Source organism: Typopeltis vanoorti, chromosome 4 (assembly GCF_054136105.1).
Source record: "Typopeltis vanoorti isolate ZY-2024b chromosome 4, IOZ_Tvanoo_1.0, whole genome shotgun sequence".
NCBI classification, from domain to species: Eukaryota; Metazoa; Arthropoda; class Arachnida; order Uropygi; family Thelyphonidae; genus Typopeltis; species Typopeltis vanoorti.
In genome coordinates, this window is record NC_143552.1 from 60,395,553 (window position 1) to 60,408,157 (window position 12,605).

General features: G+C 36.1%; 1 protein-coding gene across 1 annotated transcript in view; it reads right to left on the minus strand.

The window, feature by feature from the left end:
* The window catches only part of LOC150107352 (serine/threonine-protein kinase PAK 1-like), a 101,140-nt gene extending 89,171 nt beyond the window's left edge, over window positions 1-11,969 (minus strand). The window contains exons 1-2 of the mRNA XM_090391217.1: window positions 11,866-11,969; window positions 6,138-6,368 (exon numbers count right to left, since the gene is read on the minus strand). Coding sequence (XP_090247343.1) covers window positions 6,138-6,319 — 182 coding nt within the window. The 5' untranslated portion in view covers window positions 6,320-6,368; window positions 11,866-11,969. The remainder of the gene's footprint in view (window positions 1-6,137; window positions 6,369-11,865) is intronic.
* Between the last annotated feature and the right edge of the window lie 636 nt (window positions 11,970-12,605).

Sequence of the window (12,605 nt, forward strand, 5' to 3'; positions counted from 1 at the left end):
GTCAGTTGAATAAACCTCCCACGATGAGTTTGCTGACTCCATGGAGGGTGCAATAATAATAATTAATAATAATAATAAATATTGATATGTTTGTACATGTGAGAGTTACAGTACTTAGAGAAAATAGTTCAAGGAAGACTACCAAAAAAAGGAGGTAGTCAATGGAATTAAGGATAAGAAGTTGGTTTGATAGGCTTGAAGCAATTCAGTGAATGGATGCTGACCACATGAGTAACATGTTAGCACATGTTACTCATGTGCTAACAGGTTTAAGGGAAGCTAGAGGAATAATGGGAGACATTGCATGCATTTACATGCAATGATAAAAGAAGCATAAGGCAGAATATCTATGAGTAAGTCACTGGAGCGAGTGCATGAGAGAAGTCAGAAATTAATCCAGTTGTCTACTTCTGCATAGCATCAGGCAAATTTAGTATTTAGTGTTAGAAGTTTCCCAGGTGAGAGGTAATCCTCTTGAATGAAAAAAAGGACACCTACATTTTCTGGAGGGGAGAATGGACGCAATGTTCGAGACTTGAATCTAGCCTCGAACATTGCATCCATTGCCTCCTCCACCTCCTTTGTAGGAGATTGGGGTATTTTCAAAAGGCGAGAAGAGATGTGGTGTGATCATCCTTGCATGAAATAAGAGAGGACTGAGTTTCGGTAGCACTGAAACTTTTTAATTTTATATCAATCTCCACACAAAAGAGGTCACAAAAAACCTACAACACAATATTACCAAGTGTGTTGGAAAGTAATTAGAGAGGAAGAAGAACTCTCTTGATGATTTTCTTGAAGAAATGGAGGTTATATTCATGTTCCAAAGAACAGAGATAGATGGAATGAAAGATGATGATGAGAATCTTCACACATATGCAATGAGTTTGGAGCTGAACTATGTGTGAATGTTGACCAGCAGCAGCTATTTTTCTTTTAAATGATTGGAGGAAAGTGAAGGAACGAGTGGCCAATTTGATAGAGCAGAGTCCATGAAAACACTTATGAAAAATACAATGTAGAAATAGAACACACTGTGAAAAAGCAGCTGCAGGGAGCTTGTGTATGGGTGGAAGAGTATCTATTAAACAGACTACCCTCCACTGGGAAGTACTGAGCACTCTAAAATGTGTAAACAGTATTTTAAGGTTATGTGGAATTATAAAGTGCTAAGAGCTATGAAGGTATGAATAATGAAGCAGCAGCTTGGTTGTTTTATTAATTGGACAATTTAGGTATATAGTACAGTATACAGAAATTTTGTTATAATTTGCACACTGCATTGCTTTACAATAAACAGAGTAAATTAGTTTAAAAAATATATAATAAAAGACCTATGCATTGTAGCATTCAGACATTATGTGTTAACATATCCTTATGGTTGATATAGTGATTTCCAACTATGGCCATTTCAACTTACAACAGGATCATCAGAATGGAAACCATCATAAGTCATGGAGTGACTGTATATATTTTTGCTATGACAACTTTTGGCAATTAAGTGATTCCAACTGTTCTTATGTAACCCTGGTTGCTAGCTGTATGACATATTCTACCCCCTCTCAAAATGGATTACTGAATTCTGCTACACAGATCATATTCAAAAGCTCAATGATAATATGTAGCAAAATAAGATAACCTTCAGATATCCTTCATAAACTTTAATAGCAGAGAGTAATGTTCTAGGCAGGCAGTACAAGTAAAAATGCCAATAAAATAATGGCTATTTCACTAATCAAATGATTGTATACAAAGTTATCAGCAATCAGATCTCAATGCAAATATATGCAGAGATAATGACTGTGATGTACTCTGCCTGCAAGAAACTCACAAAGGGGAAGGTGCCACCAGACCTTACATCAATGGCATGAAACTCAAAGAGATACCCCATGATAAATATGGTAGTGCAATATTTACAAGGGAAGTGTGCTATCACCATTACTTTTCAACATCAATGATCTCCTCATCTTTCCAGGAACTAGAAATTTTATGATAGGTTTTATTTCTGAGAAAATTCCCATGTTACTCCTCTAAGTAGATATTAAGTTTTATGGCTATTTATACTATTTTTGTAAATATATAATTCTCTTGCATTGCTCTACCCCCACCGTTTCCAAAACATCTCCTTCCTTTCAATCATACTCCTTTCCCTAAACAGCAGATGAATTGTATATCGCCACATGCTGGGGATGCCACTGAATAAGAAGACAGCCTGCAACATCTTAAAAAGGTATGTCTGAATTATACCTCTTATATTCTTCATATATCTATCTATGTAAAACTTCGGTAATGCCTTAAAACTGAGTAAAAAGCCAATGACATTATAAAAAGAGACACTCTTAAACAAAAATAGGCTAAATAGCCATAAAACTTTATAGACATTTTATCTATGCTGATGACCTTGCCAAACCTACTCAATCAGAAAATTTCAAGTCCAATGAAATTACTCTATCACTTGCCTTAAATAGTCTAACCACACATTATAGCAGTAATCAATTAAAACCAAACCTCTCAAAAACCCAGACTGGCCTTTTCCACCTTAACAAGCAGGATGTCAACAGGAAGTTACAGATTTCTAGGGAAGGCTCTGATATAGAACATTCCTGGAACTCAATCTATCTCAGTATGACTCTCAATCATACTCTTTCATATGAAACACACACAGAAAAAAAAAAAAGCCAAAAGTGAATGCAAGAAACAGTATACCAAGAAAGCTTACCTCCTCCAAATGGGGATGCAGACCCTAGCACACCGAGATCTTCTGCCTTGGCCCTTTGCTATTCTTCTGTTGAATATGCCTGCCTGGTATGGCCCGGATCCTGCCATGCTGAAAAACTTGACCCAGCATTGAATAAAAGCTGTCGCTTAATCACAGGATGTCTGAAACCAACACTACTAAGAGACCTAATACTTTGGCTGGCATTCCACCCCCTTCAATTCGAAGATCTGTATTCTCAGCTGACGAATGAAGCAGACAAATGAATGATGAACGCCACCCACTATTTAGCCAAACCACAGTGCCCCAAAGACTAAGATCCAGGCATAGCTTCCTAGCTACTGTTGAACCTCTTAATAAACCTCCAGAGACAAGACTTCAACAATGGCTTGCACTATACCTTGAGAATAATACTGGTATTCCAACAGCCCAACATCTTCCAAGTGGTGCCCACTTGGACTGGAATACTTGGAAACGCCTCAGCAGACTTCGAACGACAGGATGCTGCAAACAAAGCCTCAAATGGGGCTACATCATTAGACCAGATAATTGTGAATGAAGGACAACCCAGTCCATGGAACACCTTTCTTGTCCCCTTCTTCAATCACCTTGCACAAAAGAGGACCATATATCCCACACGGAAAGAGCAGTTGATTGTGCAAGATACTAGAGGAACATCTGACCATATTTATTTAATGAAAGTTTATTTTTCACTTGGTTGTGAGCAAACAAAATTTGCGCCTGAAAATATCTTCAGGACTGAGGTAAGGTAGTGCAACACCGGGCAACTCGTAGCAAAGGTGGACCAAGCTAACGTCACTCCTCTCTCAGTATCTCCCATAATGCAAAGCACATCTCCTTGCAGATATGTATAATGTTATCCATTAAGGGAAGGGCCACTAACCAGACCGGTTTCGACCTTTATTGAGGTCTCGTCAGTGGGAGTCAGGCCCAGAAGTGGATATACCAAGTCAGAAGCAACAGAGAGGTCACCTTTACCTATAGGAGTTGCCAAAAGGTGTGCCACCTTATTATTAAATTACTCTGGATTTAGAGAAAGATGTTTAAAGTTTATTTTTCATTATAGTCTAACCAAATGAAAAATAAACTTTAAACATCTTTCTCTAAATCCAGAGTAATTTAATAATAAGGTGGCACACCTTTTGGCAACTCCTATAGGTAAAGGTGACCTCTCTGTTGCTTCTGACTTGGTATATCCACTTCTGGGCCTGACTCCCACTGACGAGACCTCAATAAAGGTCGAAACCGGTCTGGTTAGTGGCCCTTCCCTTAATGGATAACATTATACATATCTGCAAGGAGATGTGCTTTGCATTATGGGAGATACTGAGAGAGGAGTGACGTTAGCTTGGTCCACCTTTGCTACGAGTTGCCCGGTGTTGCACTACCTTACCTCAGTCCTGAAGATATTTTCAGGCGCAAATTTTGTTTGCTCACAACCAAGTGAAAAATAAACTTTCATTAAATAAATATGGTCAGATGTTCCTCTAGTATCTTGCACAATCAACTGCTCTTTCCGTGTGGGATATATGGTCCTCTTTTGTGCAAGGTGATTGAAGAAGGGGACAAGAAAGGTGTTCCATGGACTGGGTTGTCCTTCATTCACAATTATCTGGTCTAATGATGTAGCCCCATTTGAGGCTTTGTTTGCAGCATCCTGTCGTTCGAAGTCTGCTGAGGCGTTTCCAAGTATTCTAGTCCAAGTGGGCACCACGTGGAAGATGTTGGGCTGTTGGAATACCAGTATTATTCTCAAGGTATAGTGCAAGCCATTGTTGAAGTCTTGTCTCTGGAGGTTTATTAAGAGGTTCAACAGTAGCTAGGAAGCTATGCCTGGATCTTAGTCTTTGGGGCACTGTGGTTTGGCTAAATAGTGGGTGGCGTTCATCATTCATTTGTCTGCTTCATTCGTCAGGTGAGAATACAGATCTTCGAATTGAAGGGGGTGGAATGCCAGCCAAAGTATTAGGTCTCTTAGTAGTATTGGTTTCAGACATCCTGTGATTAAGCGACAGCTTTTATTCAATGCTGGGTCAAGTTTTTCAGCATGGCAGGATCTGGGCCATACCAGGCAGGCATATTCAACAGAAGAATAGCAAAGGGCCAAGGCAGAAGATCTCGGTGTGCTAGGGTCTGCATCCCCATTTGGAGGAGGTAAGCTTTCTTGGTATACTGTTTCTTGCATTCACTTTTGGCTTTTTTTTTTTCTGTGTGTGTTTCATATGAAAGAGTATGATTGAGAGTCATACTGAGATAGATTGAGTTCCAGGAATGTTCTATATCAGAGCCTTCCCAAGAAATCTGTAACTTCCTGTTGACATCCTGCTTGTTAAGGTGGAAAAGGCCAGTCTGGGTTTTTGAGAGGTTTGGTTTTAATTGATTACTGCTATAATGTGTGGTTAGACTATTTAAGGCAAGTGATAGAGTAATTTCATTGGACTTGAAATTTTCTGATTGAGTAGGTTTGGCAAGGTCATCAGCATAGATAAAATGTCTATAAAGTTTTATGGCTATTTAGCCTATTTTTGTTTAAGAGTGTCTCTTTTTATAATGTCATTGGCTTTTTACTCAGTTTTAAGGCATTACCGAAGTTTTACATAGATAGATATATGAAGAATATAAGAGGTATAATTCAGACATACCTTTTTAAGATGTTGCAGGCTGTCTTCTTATTCAGTGGCATAAGACTATAATGAAAAATAAACTTTAAACATCTTTCTCTAAATCCAGAGTAATTTAATAATAAGGTAGCACACCTTTTGGCAACTCCTATAGGTAAAGATGACTTCTCCATTGCTTCTGACTTGGTATCCCCACTTCTGGGCCTGGCGCCCACTGACGAGACCTCAATAAAGGTCAAAACCGGTCGTAGTGGCCCTTCCATTAATGCATAACATTATACATATCTGCAAGATGTGTTTTGCATTATGGGAGATACCGAGATAGGAGTGATGTTAGCTTGGTCCACCTTTGCTACGAGTTGTCCGGTGTTGTACTACCTTACCTCAGTCTTGAAGATATTTTCAGGCGCAAACTTTGTTTGCTCACACTTGGATAAAGGATTAAACTAAATTTATTATAGACCACATTTATTGTTTATAACTCATGTATAGTTTCTTTTTCTTCATATTTTACTTATTATTCCCTATATAATTCACCTACCAAATTTAAGCTGTTCTCATTTGTAATGTATCCTAATTTGTTGTAAATAAAGTTGTACCATTTACTTAGTAATGTACAACTTGTGTTTGAATATGAAATAAATAAGCAATGATATTTCTAAAATTTTTTTAAAAAATAAATACAATTCAAGTTGCATAAAAAATAAATGTACTATTAAGATTACTTTTAAGATTGTGATATAAAGATGCCTTCTGATCTATAACAATCTTTAATTTACCTGATATTTGCATGCTGTAAGAGTCGAAGCCAAGAATCTGGAAGGCCTTCTATTTCCTGTGTATCGGGATTAAATCCAACATGAATATTGTGCTTTACAGAAAAAGGAATTCCTATTTGAGGAGGGCATATATCCTTTTTATTGGCCTTTTTATTTGGACGAAATTTTGTTAATAAGCTCATTCTGAGGCTTTATTGTCAGGTAATTGTAGAATAGTCACATTTATTATTCCTAAAATAAATTAAGAAATGGAATAAGTAATTGTAAGTGGAGGTTTCTGTGGTTTAGAAGTTCATAAGTCATATTCCGATAATTGGACCATATTTTTTTATTAAACTAAAAGCAATAAAGAAATAAAACCCGACAAGTTTCTTAAGTCATTTGACTTACATTTTCGTTCATACTATACAGTTGTAGCCATCTGACTGTTCATAAAATTAAAAAATCAGAATGCAGATTCTAAGCAGTGCTAAGTTTAAGCAATGCTGGATGATGCCACGTTCTGCTGTTAACGTTCATAATGTCAGAGGTCTGACTGAGATATATTTTTTATCAAAGCTGACCAAACTTGGTGTAGAATTAAGCCTTGGTTTTTATTGCATTGTGTTGGAATTCTAAGCATGTTTGCAGCTTCTTTAAATTTTCTTATGTAACAGTTTTTTTTCTATGTAAGACATGTTTGTTTTCTGCCAGAGTACACTGTGGCCGGTGGAAGTGGTATGGAAAGCTAGACTTGATTTGTGTTCTCTTCTGCTTAGAATCCCAACACAATGCAATAAAAACCAAGGCTTAATTCTACACCAAATTTTGTCAGTTTTGATAAAAAATATACCTCAGTCAGACCTCGAACATTATGAACGTGAACAACAGAACGTATCGTCATCCAGCATTGTTTAAACTTAGCACTGCTTTGAATCTGCATTCTGATCTTTTAATTTTATGAACAGTCAGATGGCTACAAACCGTATAGTATGAACTATATTTGAATAATTTCTCTTTTTTGTTTATTGCTTAAATTAAAAAAAAAAGGGGCCCAATTACGGGAATATGCCTTGAGCAATAAGTAATGCTCTTCAAAAATAAATCTCAATTTCTGCAGTGATTAGGTAAAATCAAATGAAGTAAATATTAACAAGTCCAAATTATTTCAGTAAGGTGAGTATTCTTTGTGAAAAGTTTTAGTGTACTGCAATATTAGAGAACAGCATGCAGCTATGTAGGTTGATCAGTTGTTTCCTTGTGGTACTAATGATAAGCCCATCCCAGTGCAAGATTTATCATTAATATCATGATGATAAAAGAATTACGAGATGAGCCACCATAGCTTAATTTAGTTTCAATGAAGCCCTTATGTTGGGAAAGACCTGGGTTTGAATAGTGTTTAGGATGAGAGAACTTCTATCAAAGCTTTTCAGTTGAAGGTAAGTGGCAGGGCTTTTTTCTTTAAGAAAAAAGCCCTGCGGTTCTGTATGATCCTCATTTGCTCAGTGTTAGTGCATGCACATATTGTTTTTTGTGATCCCTGCGATAATGTAACATTGCTAAAGAGTGTTCCCTAGTGGCCAAATTGGGTTGTTTAGGACTCTAGGCCTGACTTCTATTGCTTTTATTCAGCCTCATTTGCTCAGCGTTAGTGCCTGATGCACATATCATTGTTTTTTGTAATCCCTGATGATGGCAATGTAACACTGCCAAAATATAGGAAAGTATTACAGTTTTTATAATTAATATTCTAGTATATGTTGTCATTTCCTGAAAAATTAAAAGCGATGTATAAGGTTATCTACAAGAAGTTTAGTGCAGTAATAACATTAAAATGGGTTATGAAATATGTCCAACACCTAAGGCTGTCAACTAGATTGATGTTCTTGCAGCCTCTACTTAGATCAATTTGTTTATCCAAAGTATGAGAAAAGACAATTGCAGGGAATCTGGTAAACACCTGTGAAGGAGACCATTTCCTTTGGGGAAAGTAAGATGGAGGAGAGTTTACTAACAGAAAAGAAAACAGGTACCAAATTGGATTTTTTTGTTTTTTTAGAATTCTTGAAATGGGTTTAGAGATTCTAGCAATGTATGAAAATTGGTACCTTATGTACAGGGCTGAAGTTCCAACAAACTCTCCCATTTCCCAGGTGTTTGTCCAGTTCCTTGTGAGCATCTTCTTTCATATGAGTTCAGTTAAAAAGAGACCATAATAACATCAATCCTACATCCCTCCCCCTCTCTCTCTCTATACACACACACACACACACACACACACACACAACAATAGAATTTTATTCAAAAACTCCAATATATTTCATCCAACATTACATGGACATCAAGACATCAACAGGGAGATGGACCATTAACTACATTCAAAACATGAATCAAAATAATGAGTCATAAAACATGCATATATTAGCTCATGTCTCAGTCACAGCTGAAGTATATGATATTATACTATCCGAGTTCAAACGAACAATTGTCAAACATTGTGAAGATTAAAATTTTAAATAATTATTAATTCAAAAAAATAAGCTTATGAACAATAAATAGTGATCATTTCCCAAAACTTGGATATTGGCATGCAGTCTGATCGGTTCAGGTTAGATGAACTGAATAAAATTAAAAGCAATCTGATATGTAATGGATACAACAAACCTACCATTCAAAAATTGATAATTACTGCATTATCCTTCTAACAGACTACAATCCAACATGAAAAGAATTTCAATACCCTACCTTAAAGGAACCTCAAAACGAATAGAAAGGATTCATCATAAATTCAATCTGTACACTTCCTTCACACACATTACAGTCATGAATACGTCCCAGCCATATGCCTGTCCTGAGCCTAGATAAAATTGGGGAGTTGAGGAAAACAATGGTGAACTGCCCTGTAAAAATCTCACCAGGAATACTTTGTGGGCAATGCCTACAAAGTCACCTACGGTCAGAAATGACTGACTGAAAATGGAAAACCAGAGAACCACTTCCTTCAAACCAGCTTGGAATTGTCTTCCTTCCTACCATCTACAAGGACATATTATCACCTCTTTCTTTACTGTCTATCAAGTACCCTGCTCATGTCATCTTTGCTATTTTCAACAGATTAGCTGTTCTACCTTCATTAGAATTGAAGAACATCAAGACTACATCACACTTTTGGAATCTGACAAGTCTGGCCTTGCTTCTCATTCTATTGACACTAAGAATTGAGTTCTTTGGAACCAGACAAAACTCCTTCATTCCAACAAGTTGCATGCCAATCAGTGGCGTAGCTAGAGCAGTTGCCACTCAGGGCGGTCCCTGAGTTTGCCGCTCCTCTCAATACCCACCAAAATTACTACAAAAAGTTAAAATGATGTATAGGGAAATAAATTAAAACACTATGTTTATTTTTGAAGTAAAACTTTAATTTCAACATTCTAAAATGTTATTTTTCTTGCTTCTCTGTTAGCAAAATCGTCAATGACATTGACGAAGTCCATTTCAGAGTAATGTAGGTAATTCTTAATCAAATTTTATTTTAAAAATCTCCTCTCACAACTAGCAACTTACAGCAATTGTGAGGAAAATTCGCAGTAGTATTACAATATTTGGAACTGAGTTCTCAAAACTATTTTAGAATTAACTGCAAAAGTTCAAAGAGGTTCAAAGTGCAGCTCTGGGCGGACCCCCCCCCCCCAGCTACGGGACTGATGCCAACATCCAAGTTTTGGGAAGTGATCACAATTAATTAACAGTGGATTGCAAAGTTTAGCTGACAGGTGGAGGAGAGTAAATATGATAAAAACTTCTAAGTTTTCTAAAGGGATTCTATAAGACTGACAACAAATTTTTCAACACAAGATGAGTAAGGGGAAAAAGGGGAAAAAAACCAAGGGGTCACACGTGGAAGTTATCTAAGAGTGTGGTTAGTAAGGGCATGCAGACTAGGTTCTTTACTTGGAGAGTAGTGAATGAGTGGAATGGATTGCCAGAGGTGGTTGTGAGTGGCCCAATAGTGAATAAGTTTAAGGAGATGTATTATCATACATCAAAAATTTATGTGTTAATGGATAGCGTGAGTGTCCCAAGATGAGTCTTGACTCTATGGGGTAATAGTATAAATAATAACAATAATTGTTCATAAGTTTTTTTCTAATTAATAATTATTTAAAATAATATTTATCTATGCAACTTTCTATAATTGTTCCTTTGAACTCTAGCAGTGTAATATCATATACTTTGGCTGAGATTGAGACATGAGCTAATATATGCATGATTTATGACTCATTATTGTGATTCACATTTTGAATGTAGTTAATGGTCTGTCTCCTTGATGATGTGGCAAAGAGAGCTGTGTTCATCAAGCTCACTGTGAAAAGATGCTTAAAATTTAAAATTGTGTGTGTGTGTGTGTGTGCGTGCGCGCACAATAGCGATAATTAGTTATTTAAATATTTTGTATGATAGCTATGATCGGTAAGCAGTGTAGTTAAAGTTTTGTATTTCTTAAATTTCTTAGTACTTCTGGTGTGCAGCTTAGCGAGTGAGTAAAATGGCAGTGTAACACAAGAGAGTGCTAAACATGAAGAAAGGTTTATACTGCAAAATTGGACAAAACAGCATAGAAAGATTGCTTGGATCCCTGAAAAACACTGACTAATAGACAAGGAAGTTTTTGCTTTTTATATATACTGCAAAATTGGACAAAACAGCATAGAAAGATTGCTTGGATCCCTGAAAAACACTGACTAGTAGACAAGGAAGTTTTTACTTTTTATATATTTCGATATTATGTCCATATCTGAACTACTGTGATGAATTTCTTGGGGAGACATGAAAATATGGAAGTGGTGGAGAGGATTGAGAGGCAGGTGACCAAGATGGTATCAGAAAGACTTGGGTTACAAAAATTGGTTGGTAGGCAGATGAAAGAGAAAGTGATAGAAACAATCAAGTAGCAAAAAATTTTTCTATAAAACTCCTTTATCAGGCGAAAATGTTCAGTACCTGAGAGGAAGAGAAAGAACAAGAGGCCATGACATCAACATGAGAACTAAATTTTTGCTTGAAAGTGAATGTGCATAATGGTCTACCAAAGGTAGCTGTGTTTTGTCAGTGAATTAGTTTATGGAGAGGTATGATAGATGTCATGTGAATAAGTTATTATGGATCTCCATGACCTTAGGATTTCAAGGCAAAGTACAGTTAATAATAATAAAATGATGCCCACTTTATCACTAAGCAATATTATGAAATTGATTCATCACACAGGTCTAAAAATTAATTAATGCACAAACTGTTTTAAATCAGCTTACATTCTTTCTCCCTGCCGAATGCGAAATTAAGAACTGAATCATCCCTAAATGAATTTAACAACTCTGCCGCATCTACAGCGTATCAGAAGAATGGCAATGTTTTAGGCAAGTACGAAGAAAATCGCTTGTCTTCTTACGTTAATGCATTATGAAATGCAATGTTACAATTTAAGTTCTCGTTTACACATAAACTGGTAAATGTAATTAATCAGTGCAACAAACGCTGATTATGAAACATTCGCAATGATACAATAAGGCACAGGAGTAAGACGAGAAGTTATCAAGTGAATGTCAGGTGTGCAAATATACGACAGCGCTTCCGGAAATATTTAATTAAATAATAAAATTAAGAGATAAAATCTTCTTGACTGAGAGGAATAATATTTTCAAAAATATTTTTTTTGTGTGTTAGAAAGAAATATATATACACTACTCACTTTTGGTAACAACTAAAAATCAGCTTCTTGAAACCACTGGTAGGAACTATTTTTGAAACGTTCCTGTAGAAGTTTTCGAATGCAACTGAATTAGTTAAGTCACCACCAAAATAAAGACGGCCGTATTGTTATTTATTAATTAATTATACATTATTATTCTAAAACCAAATGGAATGGTCTACAGTCTCCACCATGTTTTATGTACAGCCCTGGTGCAAAAATCAAAACGCCAGGAAACGAGGCACCGGAAATCCTGGACTATACTATTCCATATTTAGATTACACCGTCGGTCATACATACCTCCAAGACACCACCTTATAAAGGAAGAGAGCAAAATTAATTCTTGCTAAATACAAAACAACATTTTTATATCACTAATTATAAAAGGCAATGGAGATTTTCGTAAACTATTATGTTTGTTAAAATACAATGTTTCGTATTAGCATAATATAATTATTTTATTATATATATTGTTTTCGATTAAAAAAACAAACTTTATTGTCTAGCGTGAACACGCGATGAGCTCTCTCGTCACTATGTAGAGCTTGAATAATAATAATACAATGTCATAATTACGTTGTGACAAATCAAGATTTGATTAACTTGGCAAACGATAATACAGTATTATACTGATGGACGCAGAAGTAAGAACTATTTTCGTCCTCTTTCCACGGAAAAGCTTTCCATAGGTTTTTAAGAATTTGTGCAGCCTTTTTTCTTGATCTTTTAAGCTATTTCC